Here is a 16,023-nt window from a genome sequence, read left to right as displayed (position 1 = left end):
ATTTACTGGTTTATTCACTTAACTTTTTTCTGTTACGGTAAATAACTTGTAACCTTTTTTCTATTCCAGTCAATAACTTGAACCATCCTTTTTCCTAGCTATAACATTACTTTTGACAACTATAAAGTTGTCACTTAGCCTTTTTAGCTAAGAATTTTTTTTCACAATATCAAGAAAACCAAATACGAATTTCCTTTTCTAATAAGAAGGGGAAGTAATAAGGAAGGAGTTATAGAGATGGATTTTTTGGGGTTGGAGTCAGTTGGATTTGAGGACAAATTGAAATTTAGGAGTTGGGATCGGGGCTTGCAGGGGTTGAAGGAGAAGTCGGGGCAGAAGGTTGGGGAAGGAAGAAGAGAAAAAATATAACGAAAAAGAAAATAAAGTGCAAAAAAAAAGTTTAATATTTAGTTTTAAGTTTAATGGATTTATTTATTTGTTTAGTTTCAAGTTTTAAGTTATTTATGCTTAGATTAATGAAAATTAGTTTTTTTTTAATTTTTTAATTTTTGAATTTCTTTTAAATATATTTTTTAAATGTTTAAATTAAATTTATATAAATTAAGTATTTTTTTTTTGTAATATTTGATATTTTGTTTCATTTTAAAATTTTACTTTTTTTATCATTTTTAAAAAATATTTTGAAAGGAATTTTCATATTTTTTTAAATTTTAAATTTATTTTTTATTTGAATTACACACGTGGCAATGCCACATCAACGTACAAAATGTCACGCCAACATTCTGTTAGCCACTAGGGGTGTTCATCAAACTGCCCCCACCGTACCAAAATTTATGGTTTGCAACCTTTCGCAATACGATTGCGGTTTACATTTTTGCCAAATTGCGCAGTGCAATGCGATTTGCGATTTGCGATTTTGAATATTAAAAATGTGGTTCAAACTCCACTGCATCACGGTGTTATATATATATCAATTTTTTTATATATTTTTTTTTAATTTTACCATATTTAAACTTAATGCATATATATTTATGTAGTATAATATACATAATACCTAGAATAATTATCATGTATCATATGATATTAATACATATGTTACTTCAACCTAAAGATATTCTTCCTTAATCAAAACCCTTACTTATATATCATATTTTCTCTTTGTTATTAGTTTGTTTTATTTTTTATTTTTGTGCTAAAAATTTATTAGTATGTTGGATTTTTATTGTTTTGTTTAATACTCTTTAGTTATGAATCTTTATTATAATATTTATTTGTTAAATTATTCGGTAATAGGTATATACCGTTCACATAACACTATATTTTTGTGGTGAGGGTGCGTTTTGGAAAGTTGCTCAAACCATATATACTGTGTGGTCCAATAAATTGGCAAAAAACTGCACTGCGAACACCCCTATTAGCCACATTAGACAGAATCTAACAAAAGTCTCACTTTTCAATAAAGTACATAGTTCGAGGGAAATTTTAAACATTATTCGAAATTTTAAACATCACGAATAATTTAAGAGGCATGATTTGAATCATTCGTAATTTCAGGGCAACAATATTTTATTTTACATTTTTTTAATTATATATATACACATAATTATCACAAAAATGTTTAGATCTTCTCTACCAACAATTTTCGAAGTAATGAATATTAGAATCAGCATGTCCGATTATTAAAATAGAGTACCATATGTATTTCTACTCTTTTGTTTACACACACACACATATATATATATATATATATCCAGGCGCAACATTTAGATGAGTGTATATAATACACTTTGTATGACAATATCATCAATATACAGATAGATACATATATACAAACTTGATATTGACAAATCTATACCTTGTACATGGACACATATTTATATGTCCCCCAGTTGGACTTTGGGTTACGTTTAAAGGTAATATGTAGAGAGACACTTTGAAGTGGAAGACTAGAGATCAAAACTATGACTGTTGAAGTGGAAGATTGGATGATCCTTTTCTCTCTTAAATATGTTGTGTGACCTGATTTCTTTAGCAACACTTGCTTGAAGTGTTGGAGGACCACACACAATAACACCAGCATCAACATGGCCCCAGCATTTGGATATGTATGCAAAAATTTCTGCAAAAAAAGAGAGAAACCAGATTTTTTAGTAAGAAAAGCATAGAAAAGTTGGTACACATGCCCTACATTTAACTATAAAATATTTTTTTAAAACATACCTTCGAAGTCAGGTCTTGTGCCATACTTGAGAAGAGTTGATTTTGTAGGACTTTTAACGGATGATTCCTTCAGAGTTGTGTTTTCATTATGTTGTTTTTTATCAAACTTAATAACACCATCACCATATCCCTCCTTTTCCAAAATTCTTGTTTCCCACAAACGCCACAAACCAATCACAGAACCGCCAAAGATTAGGATACTTAAAGCCATGCAGGCCATGATAAGAAGTCCTTTGTACCACCATGTAGATATTCCATAAGGATTTATGTAAAAGATTTGCAACCAAACCATCAAGATTATAAACCCTATTGTTGATGAAACAAGGTATAGTCCAGACCACACCTTGTGTCCTGTACCCACCAAACCAGACATGGCATGACCATTGGACACTGGGAAAGCAGAAGTGGTCACAGTGCTTTGAACATTACCCTCTTCCTGTATATACAATCACAAGGAAATTCTTGTCACTACAAATGCATTGTCATGTTGGCCGCAATACAAAGACAAAAATCAGATGAAACATTTGGACGAGATATTGCAAGGAAACAAAAAAACTAAAAGAACATTGAGAAAGGTCTCAGAAATGTGTGGAAGTACAAGTAAACGTACCAATGGAGGTTCTGATTCTCGAGTCACATAAATATGAGTCTCAACCTTTACTTTGTCAGAAAAAGATGGGCATATTGACTCCATGTCAACAGTAGAAAGCAGAGGAATCTCAGTTGAGTTTTTCACAGCCCAAATTATCATGACATTTCGCGGAAGACAAGGTTTCCCTTCTCTAACGCGGTGGAGGATGTCACTCAAGATGGCAAGGAATGGTGAAATCCCAATGCCACCAGCTACTAAAACAAGGTTTTCATACCTATAATTGGACAAGATGGTACATTCAGCTCAGGAGTAATTGATGTCAACATTTACATTTATGCTGATATCTAATAAACTCGTATGTATCAAAATTATGCGGAGAAGCAGTCAGACCAGTAATGAGATTATGGGCCACTGTGACTAATGAAAATTATAGGAATATACCACACAATTGACATAAGCCATTAAACTACCAAATACATCAATATGATCCAAAAAGTATAGACTTACATCAAGTGGTATGGACACTCATGCCCATAAGGCCCCTCAACAGATGCTGTGAGCTTGGTATTGGGCTTTAAAGGTAGCTCTTCTTCTGGCACAGCCTCAGAGGCAGAGGCATTCAAGATATTTCCTCTAAGCTTTGCTGTCCACTCACCAAGAACCTTTATCAGAACAGCCATATGATGTTTTCCATCCAAAGGACTTGATGAAACACTGAAAGGATGCCACTGCAGCCATGATAACTCCCGTAGTTGAAGAAAAACAAAACTGAGGGCATTGTAGCGCAAATCTAATATCAAAGAAATAAACCAGTAAGAATTTGTACATGATAACAGAATGTGAGAAGAAAACACTAGATTCATGTTGAAAGATATTTACTTGCTGGTTTTGAAATGACCAATTCCACAGTCCCACAGGGAAGACACTTGGTAGAAATTATTTCCACGATTTTTCGTGATTGGCAGAACCTCAAAAACCGATCAAGCATGAAAAGATATATCCCTCCAGCAGAGATAAAGAAAACAAAATCTCCAACATGTAAAGCTAAGAAGATAACAAAGACAACATATAGTTGGTGAGTGTAGAAGAACAGTTCGAAATTCAGCTTCCTCACTGGAGGAAGTGAGGTCACCCACATCAGCAAACCAGCTAAAAGACTTATAACTCCTGGAAGGTTGGCTATACCAATATTTTTCCACTCCAATATCTGAATGAAACAATTGAAACTATAAGTAACTCCTCAACCATAAACAATAAAAAAAATAAAAAACTATTCTTCCAATATTTCTTAGCTTGGCTCTGTATCATTTTTGTTAGGGGAACACAAGACAAGAAAACAAGATTTGAATCTGAATCCTACTCACACCCAACCACTTGAGCTAGACTCAAATGGATCTCGGTTCTTTGTCTATCAATTTGGCACAGATAATAATGAAATGACAGGATTTGTTTTTCTACCACCATTATTTCTGGAAAAAAAGAAAAGAAAAGAAAAGATGCTAAACTCATCCTTCACTCTTATACCCGATCTGGATTTATACAATGGATGATGTTATTTTGTTATAGTTATACAAATAGATTAATCACCAATGGGAGTAACTGTATCTACAGAGTCAGCATGATGAGGGGGTCATGAAAAGAATGGGCACAAATATATGCCGTGAGGGGTGACCAAACATGAAAGTAAAATGTACTTAAATCAACCAAGGAAAGCCATATCAAAATGAAATTAAGCATGGGACACTTGTTTAACTTGGCAATGTTCCTTTTGTGACCTCAACACTGATCTTGAAAGGCTATTCTATGACATCTAGAAAATGATCAAGAAATTTTAAAGCATCACTAAATCTGATATTTGCACTCCGAACTTAGAGTTAGAGAGAGTTGACCAAAGTATAGCACTAACAATCAATAATGCTTCAAATTTGTTGGTTCAGTTCATTTTGAAAAATATTTACACCAACTTAGAAGTGTCACGCGGCTAAACAATTAATTAGAACTCTAAATCCCAAGAAATGTAGAAAAAAGTTAGTATTATTCTTTTTTGTTTGTGAAAGAGTTAAGTCACCTGTTCTATGAGACGACCCTCAATTGTCCATGCAAATACATAAAGTAAGCCATGGATAGTAAACAACACCATTGTGAGATGTCCCAGCCATACATGGTATCTTGTAGCATGTTCAAATGGGATATCAATAAGGCGAAGAAGAACTGATCCCCTTGAAACTGGCAGGAACAGAAATGCCAAGCAAAATATCCCAATCGAACCAAGATGAAGTCCCATAGATTCCAAGAACAAAGAACTGCAAGAAACAGAAAAGCCATGTCAAACATGTATGAAGAAAATGTAGACAGACAGATTTTGGAGCAAGTGAGGGAAAAGTATTTGTACACCACCAAAAGTCATTATTAATGCCAACCGGAACGAAGTTGCTCGCTTAAGAGACAAGTTTTAAGATTATTAATTGGAGAAGACTAGGCCATGCAGTAATTTTAGGCTTCAGAGAGTTTGGGAAATAAATTCCCCAACTCAACTCAAGGGGTAGATATAGAGTATATCATTCTACAGCTAAAATCTCCCCCTTATTCTCTGTTAGGAATTAGGAACTCTCTTTCCTTCTCAAGGTATTATACCATCTCCTTCATTTCTATAGTCTCTCCCGTCCATCCCTACAAACTCTGCTGATTTTATGTCTTACATGTTTACTGCCTATATGTAATAACTGCTGCTAAATTTTCGTTAGCCAGCACTCACAATCCATTTTGCAAAATTGATATTAAATACAAAGAAAAAACAGCACTCTACCCGATTTTCTATTTTAATTTTTTTGTGTGTGCATATTGCTATCGTATTTTCTTTTTTCTTTTTTTAGAGATTATAATTCATATTTTAAATTTTTATTAATAATATCTCTCCTCTATCATCTTTCATAACATTAAAATGATATAAGAAAAAAAAATAGAAAAATTGATGTAAAGTGTAATGCAAAAATTAAATGTAAAATTAAGTTAATAGAGACATAATTGAGAATGATCTCTTGACTCTCCTCACTTCACCCTAACTATATACAAATTTAGAACTACATAGCTTTTTATTTTTTATTACAACTTTAGAAGGGAATAACCATTTCGTGTGGGACTAGTTTCAAGTTAAAATCAATTATTTGAGGGATAATTATATATTTATATATTATAAGTGCAAGTTTGACAAAAATTATTAGTTTATGGTAGATTTAATATTTTTTTATTATAATCTAACACCTTTAGTTTTAAAGTTATCTAAATAAGGTAAAAAGATTAAAAAAATAAATAAACAATGATAAAATCATCTAAATAAATTGAAAATAAAATAAAAAAATAATAAATGATCACATATTTTAAAATTTCATATTAAAGTATTTAAATTACACTATCAATTATATTTTCAAAATTATAATCGAAAAATATTTGTGTTTAAATTATAATCGAAAAATATTTGTGTTTATTAATTATTAATTTTATCATTTAATGTATTTTAATTATTCAAACATATACGTAATAGCAACATAAGACATAAATATACATATTTATTATTTTTTTTGTTTAGTGTTTTTTGATGAGAAGTTACATATTTTAATTGTTTTAGCCATTAATCAAATAATATATATTTATACATAACTTTTTGTTGGCTTTAAAATTTTTATATTAAATAATTAAAATTTGAACAAATAAACTTTTTAGATTCATAATTTTAATTTAGAATTTTTGAATATTTTATTACACTGAATATTTTTTTCTAAAAGAAAACTAAAAAAATATATTTAATTTTAAAACTAGAATCACCATATATAATATATAAATCAAAATATAAAAGAATATCAAAATTTAAATTATTATGAATACTAAATTTCAAATTAATAAACAATATCAAATAATTTATTTTAAAACTAGAATGCACCATATTTTTATATGTAAAAAATATGTGTTTCTAATGGATTCTTGATTTAACTATTAAAAAAAACAAATTAAACTATAAATAGTCTTTTGGCTTAATTCCTAATAATATGTTTATGCATTCATTTATAATATATCACTGTTCATTTATTTAAAATTTAAATGACAATTAAAAAATATAACAAAATTAAATTAATACATCTTCTAAATAAAACTAACAAAAACTTACAATTAGTATATATATATATATATAATATATATATATATAAAAGTAAATTATTATGTGTCCCATATTATTTCAATGAGACTATTTCTAATATATTTATTTATTAGTTTTGAGTTTAAGCTTGAAACTCTCAACAAAATAAACAATCTTAGACATAATAAGACTGAATATGATATTTGAGGGAATCCTAAAAGGCCAAATCAAAAAATTTGTGGGCATATATTTAATTTTTATAAGACAATATCAAAAAATTTATGAGCATAGACGTTGTTCTATTTGAAACATATCTAAAAAAATGATATGAGAAATCCACATACATTAGCCTAAAGATTCTAAATAAATATGAAATGTGGAAATATATGCATGTTTGCTTAACCTAATCTTTGATACCATATTAAAAATTAAAGAAAAAGATCTTTTATAAACATGTAAAAACAACTTAGTAAGGTAGGGCACCACCTCACCAGGTCACGTTAATTTGCTTCGATTTAATTGGGTAAAATGCCTCGCTCCGCAAATTGAGCTTGGAATTAGTGTGGGTTTATTATTATATTATTGGAAAAGCAAAGAAAACCTCTTGCTCAATGCCTCCTTGAGGCGTGAAGTTTCATCCCTCCATTAAATAATTTCAGATCAAATTCGACTCTAACCTAAACCCCTCTAGTTGGCTGCATCTCTGTCACCACTTCACTTCCTATCTTTAATTCTAGCCAACCCACTTCACTTGTTATTGCTAGAGTTGTAAATATTGTGTACTATTTTCTTTGTGAAATTCATTAATTGAATTTTTGTATTAGGTCAAGAGGAGATATCGGATATAATAAATAAGCTTGTCAGATACAATATTCATTTCATCTTATATTCCCATTAAGGTTCCAAGAGGATCACTCACTATTTGTTTCACTTTAGAAGTTTATTTTATTGTTAGTGTTTGATGTTGCAACTCACTTCATTTTTAATTTTAGTGTTTGATTGTATGCTCCAATAAAGTCATTAATTTTATGTTTTTAAAAAATGGACTTCAAAAACTGCAAATTCTTGGTAGGATTTTCATGATGTTTCGACCTTTTTTCGAGTTAATATATGTGCAAAACCTTTTCAATTATTTTTTGCACTCAAAATAGTTAATTTAATCTTTTTTTTTTCTTTGTAAAGGAGAGCAGAGTTGCAAACTAATGGAGCGTGTCATCCCCAATCCCGTTCTCAAAATAAATGGGGTTGGGTGTAGGACTAAGGCCCTATTAGAGAAACTTAAAGCATTTTTTAAATATGTTGAATGTGAAAAAGTGCTTGGTAAAATTAAAAATTGACTTATTAAATCATTTAAGTTTTTTTCGCAGCTAGAAGCCAAAGTTGGGGGTGGGGGGGGGTAAGTTATTTTGGAATGGAATCCCAAATTTCAATTAATGAATTTTTAATATGACTAAATTGCCCCCACTTAAATTACACAATTCCCATATTAGGCATCTTTTTATTGGCTGACATTGTCTTCTCCATCAATCTATTCCCTACCTTCTTCACCACCAACGTTACCTCCCTCAGCCACGATGCACCTCCCTAAATACCACTGCCTACTAGGGGTGAACATTTGACCCGTTAAACCCGCAAATCCGCAATCCGAAAACCCAGTTTTTGACAAAACCCAGTTTTTGACAAAACCCATCGGATTCAGGTTGAATCCAGTCTGAACCCGACATGGCTCAGGTTGAGTTTGGGTTTTGAATGTTCGGTGTTGCGGGTTCGGATTTAGACCCGAAACCCGAATATCATTAAAATTTATGAATTTTTGTTTTTTTGGTATTTTTGAAACTGTAAAAAAATGATAGTTTTGAAAAATTTGTACCAAGGCCCATTTTCGGCCCAAAGCCAAATTGGCCCAGCCCAACCCGACCCCACCAAACCCAAAACCCAAATTTGAACAAAAATCCGAAAAATTCGAACCAGATTCAGTACTATTTTTCTCCACCTACAATCCGACACATGTACACCCCTACTGCCTACTGCTAACCCCCCCTCCCCTCTCGCTCTAACATTTGGTGCTAATGTTGTCCTTTTTACCGTTCTTAAATGAGGCATAAAATTATATATATGTGGAATAGTGTCATTTTATTTTTGCTCTTATCTTTTGATTGAATCAGTAATATGAGTTGAATGTTGCTATTTGACACAGTGACACTCTATAATTGGTTAGCGATACTTCGTAATACTTATTAAATTCAACGATATCTAGGACCCGATATTAAATTGCACCAATGTTGCCCTTACCATTTTTCATATGAATTGGGTTTGTTTTAATTAAGTTGTCTTTTTATATTCAAGTGGATGTCGGTTACACTGTTATTTTTTTAATCTATTTATTGAATATGAGTAATATGATTCGGGCGTATGTTGAATCCTGTTCCGACTTTCTTATACATATAATATCATATAATATGCTCATAATTACATTGTACATGAACAAAGATTTATATGTGTTTGTAATATAGTCCTTTGATAGTGGAAAACATTTCAATATGGCTATTGTGTATTAATACTTTAATTAAAATTATAATTATAAAAAAATTTACATTTACTTTTCTAATTTAAAATAAATTAATATTATAAAGATGTATATTTTGGTCGTTTTGTATTTACTAGAAAATTAGTTATATAATTTACAAAATACTCATATGCAGTGTTTTTAATTCATAACACATCTAAATCTATCATTTTCTAAAAACTCAACAATTTTTTTTCACAGCATAATTGCAACTGTTTTATCACGCACCTCAATTATACCAAACTGAGCCTAAACAGGGTTGTAAAATTGATTTCTAACTTAAAATTTATTGATATTTTAAGTGATTGTAATAGTTTACTGTACAAAACTATTGTGTTTTCCATATTATTTTAATTTGGGACTATTTCTATCACTTACTAAAGAGACTAAAATACTATCTGCAGATTGGGGTAAATTTTGATGGGCGTGTCTAAACTAAGACAGACAGATCATTAAAAAAAAGGAAGAAGATATACCTTTGCACTTTAAAGCTTAACTGGTCAGGAATTGAGTTGAAGGCTTTCAAGATATAAGAATAGACAGCCCAGATAACATACACACCAAAGAGAAGAATTCCAATAAACTCAGCAGCAGAAACGACCCCAAAAGGTCCATCCACAATCACAGGGAAGGTCCACAACCGGAAACTAGGATGACCAGAGGTCTTCTTCCTATAACACCACAAATATATTGCAAACACAAGAAAACTCATGAGGATAACTAACAAATTTTATGGAAGGCATCTCCTAAAATTAATCACTGTAACTGTAAGCATACAAACTTGACATGACAAGTAACACTTCAAAACAACTTTCTAGAGTTAAATTGTTACTATTGGGAATATAGAGTGAGCTTCTTAAAAAAAAACTAAAAAGATGGATTGAAACAAAACCACATCATGACATACTTGGGAAGCTCCTCTTCTCCAGAGATGATAATATAAGCAAAGGCAAGGATTGAAATTAGCAGAATAGGAGCAGTGAACAGCAAGAAGAAGCTTCCTGCAGTTTACAGCACCGAGCTTTTGAGTTGAGATCAGTAAGAAGACAAAAGGTCCATGGAAAACAAAAATTGAGAAAAGGGACATAAAGTTTGGAAAGCAAACCTGTAAACCCAAAAACAGTTCCACCAGTTGCATTGAACAATACTGTCACAATATGAGTTGAAAACTCTCCTGGCAACAGAAATGCAATACCAACCCATGAAATAAAAGCTACCCACATTACAACTTTGAGTATGAATTTGGCCAGAGAGGTGAAAAGAGATGTCTTCCTCTTGACATAACTAGGCCCCACACTCGGAGGCAACAGAAGAGGCTGCTGAGCAGAGTTTCCATCCATGACGAAAACCTCACTGTAGTACACAATCACTTTGGTTCAAATTATTCCTCTGAAATACAGTCTCCTGACTGACACCAGGGACCAAAAATCATACTTATATATGTGTACTAAGATAAGAAAAAGAGTAAAGAAAAATACATGTGTGGAACCCAATTCTACTTGAACCAGGAATATTAAGAAAAATAAAAAGCAACAAGAATTGTCTTTGTCATAATTAATAAAAATAAGAAAGAAACATGTATTGTCTTTTGTACAACGTACGTGGTAGGAATAGTACTAGTAATGTTTGCCATTCAAGTCCTATCTCCTCAACAATTTGTTAAATATATTAAAGACCGCAAACGCTTTTATCAATCCCAATAAATAATAATGAAAAAAGATTAAATGAGTTGTTGGTTCAGTTATAAAAAAAAAAAAGAACCAAGAGAAAAGGAAAAAAATATGAGTGGAGAAGAAGACATCGCTGAAAAAGGAGAACCCAACACAAATAGTACTTGTAGGAGGATAATTTCACCATAATTTAAGTGGCATGATTTTATAGATGGACACAATAAAAATTGCTATGAGATCAACATCTTACTGATTGAATAGTGAGATGACCTTTGAGCTCAATTGATTAAATAGTTAGTTGAGGTTAGTGTTTATTTGATTGAATAGTTAGTTGAGCTCAACATTTAAAATGTTGAATAGTTATTTGAGCTCAGTGCTCAATTGATTTAATAGTTGCTAAGCTTAGCGCTCAAATGATTAAATAAGTTGAACTCAACGCTCAACAGATTGAATAGTTAGTTGAGCTCAACGTTCAATTGGTTTATTAGTTAGCTGAGCTCATCGCTTGAAATGAAGATGAAAAAAAACGAATAGTGAGTTAAGTTCAATACGTGAAAAATAAGGATAAGTACTCTTAATCTTACCTTTCATTATTTTTCTATAAATAGATGACGAAGGGACTATATTTGGGACCAAGCGGCTGTAATTCAGTTAAAGTTTGTGAGGATTGAGGACGAAGAGAATGAACATTGTGCTGACTTAAACATCAGAGTGTCTTTTGCAGGTACAATCCTTATGTTTTTTCTACTCATTTTATGGAAGAACGCATTTATGCCATTGAATAAGTCAATAGAATGCATGAACTAAAAGCGATTAGCATCAACGACCTAGCGATTTAAAGTCCATAATTAGAGAAAATTTATGTGGAAAATTTTGACTGAAAGAGTACTATCATACAATTAAGAAGAAAATGGTTGAAAGCAAAATGAGTGTGAAAGAAAAAGAATGATCTGGACGTGAGGTTGCGTGGAGTGAAAGGGTACCACTACATTTTTTTTTTCTTTTCTCTTATTAAAGCTAAGAAAATTGCCAACTTTATTTTGGATGGGTTCATAAAAATTTGGATATGTAAATATATATATCTTCTATGTAAAAAGTGTGTTAAAAAGTGTGTAATAATACAAAATAAAGGTTTTTTATTTTTTTATTTAACTTTAATGAAATATTTTTATATTTAGTAGTAGATTGTAAATATAACTTAAACTTGAATAAATAAATAATTAAACAAATTAAAATATGATATTTTGAGATATTTTACAATAATAATAATTTAAAAATAATAAAAACATATATTTTATAACTTAAATAAAATTTAATTAAACGTAAGAACATATTAAATATATAATATATAATATTTTATTGTCACTGTCAAATTAAAAAATTAGAACAAACACAAACTTAAGTAAAAATAAATAAATTAATTAAAATAAGATATTTTATGATAATTTAAATAATTAAATCATATTTATTTAAAAATAATAACTGCATACATATCATTTTTTTATCTTAATAATTTGTGTGATAGTTTGTTTTTTATCAAGTGATTATAGCTCTTTTTCTTCATAAAATTCATCAAAGGACATTGCGAGATATATTAGAAACTAAAAATAGATGATGCATATATACTACTATCTACACTATGACTTTTTCTATTCTTATTTTATTTCTATTATTAATTTCTTTTTAAATATTATTGTATTTTATATATCTCATGTAGCCATATAAATATATATCTATGTCAACGTTATGTTTAGATGTTATATATGTAGAGATTATTAATATAAATATTTATATATATTATAGAACTATAATTCATATATATTTAAAACAATGAATCTATTTTTATTAAAATTATTGACAATATTTACAATTTTAAAACTAATCAAACATTATTATTTCTACCTAATATATATAAATATATGTGTGTGATAACCCTCTTTGAAAATGATTTTGGCTCATTTTATTATGATTGTGACTTTGTTCTTCTTTCATTCATTATATCACTACCATTCATGAAAGATGAACCAGCTGAAAAGCCTATTTTCTACTCTTTTATTTATTTATTATTTTTCCCTACCAACAAGCAATTGTAGGTTAGTTGGAACGGGAAACATGCTATTATTTTGCCCTAACAGCACGTAGGGCACGTTAGATTTTTACCACGTATCATATTCATTTTAATTAGATGAATAAGAATTTTTTTTAACTACTTCTTAATCAAATTTAAAATCCCTATTTTATGCTTTTATTTACACAAAACGACATTAAATTGGAGACAACAAAACACATCTATCATATAGCTGGAGAATTTTTCTTCTCCTCCAAATTTTTTTTATGTGTAAATAAGAAACGACAGAGTAGTAAGAGTTTTTGTTTCCAAATATTAGGGTTTGTTGATGTAATTTTTGTTTTTATTTTTAGATACTAGAAAAAAATAAGTAAAGCGTATAATTTTTTTAGTTAATGTTTGGATATTATAATTTCAATGATCTTTTTATATCATAAAAAAATATGTGACGAAAAATGTTAAAGAAAGAAAGCAACGATTTGAAGTGGTTCAATCCAAAATAATATGATTTACTTTTACTGAAAAGATATTGTTTCAATAGTAATTTTTCCAGTATTTTTGTGCTTACAAGTGAAGAATAGACGACCTATTTATATCTCATAGCATCACTATTTATATAATGAATTCTTAATCATCTTTCCTAAACAAAAAATGGGTTCGTTTCCAATTCTGTTTATAATTATATGTAAACTAGAAAACATAATTTCTTTAATTTTTTTTATTTTAAAATATTTTTTGGGAGATTATGTGTAAGAGACTCTTTTTCAAATCCATAGTCTTTAAATTAATCTTACTATATATTAATATGTTTAATTGTGCATATATAATATCAAAATAATAAATAGAATATATTGAAGATAAATGATAATTTATACATGATTTTGATTATTATTGTAATTATTTAAAAATTAGTTGTTAATATTTGAATTTTAAATATCAAAACAATAAAAGGATTAACATAAAATGGAAAATTTTGAAAATAAATATAAAAAATATCTTTCATTTAAAATAATAAATTAATTTTTTTATTATTATACAAAAATAAAAATAGATTATTGTAACTATATATATAATTATTTAGAATTTAAATATCTCTCATTTTAATTAATGAATTAATTTATTTTAAATTATATATGAAATGATTAAAAAATATATATTTTTAAATATTTTTTGGGAGCCTGTGTATAAGCGATTCCTTTTCAATTCCATAGTATTTAAATTAATTTTACGTGCATATATTGATATTTTTAATTGTGACTATAAAATATCAGAATAATAAATGGGATATATTGAAGATAAATGACAATTTATATATGATTTTAATTATTATTGTAATTATTTGAAAATTAGTTTGTAATATTTGAATTTGAAATATTAAAACAATGAAAGGATAAACATAGAATGGAAAATTTGAAAATAAATATAAAAAATATCTTTCATTTGAAATAATTAATTAATTTTATTATAAAATATAAAAATAGGTTATCATAACTATATAAATATTTAGAATTTAAATATCTCTCATTTCAATTAATTCATTAATTTAATTCAAATTATATATGAATTAGATAGATATTTTTATTTTTTTAATCATAAATTTTCAAAAGAAGAATAAAAAGAATGTGAAAATAGAAAGAATTTTTTGGGAAAATTTTAGAGTGCCACATCATTTATGCTCTTCTTATTAGATAGATATTTTTTTTATCATAAATTTTTAAAAGAAGAATTAAAAAAAATGAAAAAAAAGAGAGAAAATAGAAAAAATGCTTTCGACCAATTTTAGGGTATCACATCATCTCTTTGACATTCTCCTGTATATAAATATAGATACGAAACTAATTATTTACAAATTAATATTATATATTATGTTTCTTATTTTAATGGAATTGACTAATTATACTTAATTATCCACACTGAATTGTGTATCTTCTTTACTATTGACCAAGCTTCTAATTTAGTAATTTTTAGATATTACTTTCGTCCAGCCTTTCAGATACAAACTTGCCATATATTTCATCATACACTTTCTCCTTTTTTTTTTAATAAAAGGCTACTTCCTAACCTGGGGCCAACTGCATTCAACTGAAGAAAAAACTCCCAAAAAACTGTTCAACAAACTAAGAAAACCACAAAAACAAAATAGCGAAAAGAGCAACAACTGACCAAAGAAAATGAAATTGGAAATGAAAAACAACCGAACATTAGAGTAATTCTACATCGTCTATGAGAACATCTTCATCAATAGACCCAGGAGCAAGATTTCAAGTGAGGTTCCTTCTGAGTGTCCATTTAGCTAAATTATGAGCTGCAAAGTTCCAGCTACGTCCAATTTTTTCAAACTCCTAGTGTTGCAACGGTTCAACCACTGAATGAAATTTATGTTTGAACGTGGAGATAGATAGCAAGTGTGTTGTACTGTTGTCATTTGTGAGGGCCTTAAGCACTTCCAAGTAGTCGGTGTGGAATATGACACAATCCCAATTGTTGAGCACCACCATCTCTGCTCCCGGGATTACTGCCAAGGCTTTGACCACTGCTAAGTCTGTTTGAGGGATCCACTCGGAGGAAGCTGCAATCACTTTGGCTTCATGGTTCCTTACAAATGTTGTAATCATGGATCTTGCATTTTTGACTGCTACATCTGAATTAATGAGTATCCAACCTTTTAGCAGTGGGTTCCGGCCTTGGGTTGGAGGCCTCAACACTACAACAAAAATGTCGATTAGCATCGTTTTTGCATACTCAAAGTCACAATTGATCAAATCAACTCAGTAGCATCAGTTTTAAAGTGATGTTAATTTTTGTTAATTGTGT

At 29.3% G+C, this 16,023-nt stretch overlaps 1 protein-coding gene across 1 annotated transcript; it reads right to left on the bottom strand.

The window, feature by feature from the left end:
- Positions 1-1,637: 1,637 nt before the first annotated feature.
- Positions 1,638-10,892, bottom strand: LOC133801472 (ferric reduction oxidase 6-like). Its single transcript, XM_062239690.1, has 9 exons — positions 10,577-10,892; positions 10,379-10,472; positions 9,948-10,142; positions 4,842-5,076; positions 3,653-3,980; positions 3,281-3,563; positions 2,792-3,047; positions 2,182-2,617; positions 1,638-2,080 (listed from the first exon to the last, which is right to left on the bottom strand). Exons 1-9 carry the CDS (start codon positions 10,809-10,811, stop codon positions 1,908-1,910), a joined length of 2,235 nt encoding a protein of 744 aa, XP_062095674.1. The 5' UTR covers positions 10,812-10,892; the 3' UTR covers positions 1,638-1,907.
- Between the last annotated feature and the right edge of the window lie 5,131 nt (positions 10,893-16,023).

This window comes from Humulus lupulus, chromosome 1, assembly GCF_963169125.1.
Source record: "Humulus lupulus chromosome 1, drHumLupu1.1, whole genome shotgun sequence".
In the NCBI taxonomy this organism is placed as follows: Eukaryota; Viridiplantae; Streptophyta; class Magnoliopsida; order Rosales; family Cannabaceae; genus Humulus; species Humulus lupulus.
The sequence above is the reverse complement of the archived record's forward strand: the minus strand, read 5'-3'. Positions and strand labels throughout refer to the sequence as shown.

Excerpts from the sequence above, each read along its gene's own strand:
- LOC133801472 (XM_062239690.1), bottom strand. The coding sequence starts at position 10,811 with ATGGATGGAAACTCTGCTCAGCAGCCTCTTCTGTTGCCTCCGAGTGTG. Across the intron at positions 3,048-3,280 it reads GAGTGTCCATACCACTTGAT|GTATGAAAACCTTGTTTTAG; the intron begins GTAAGTCTATAC and ends GTCCAATTATAG. Across the intron at positions 2,081-2,181 it reads CACAAGACCTGACTTCGAAG|AAATTTTTGCATACATATCC; the intron begins GTATGTTTTAAA and ends CTTTTTTTGCAG.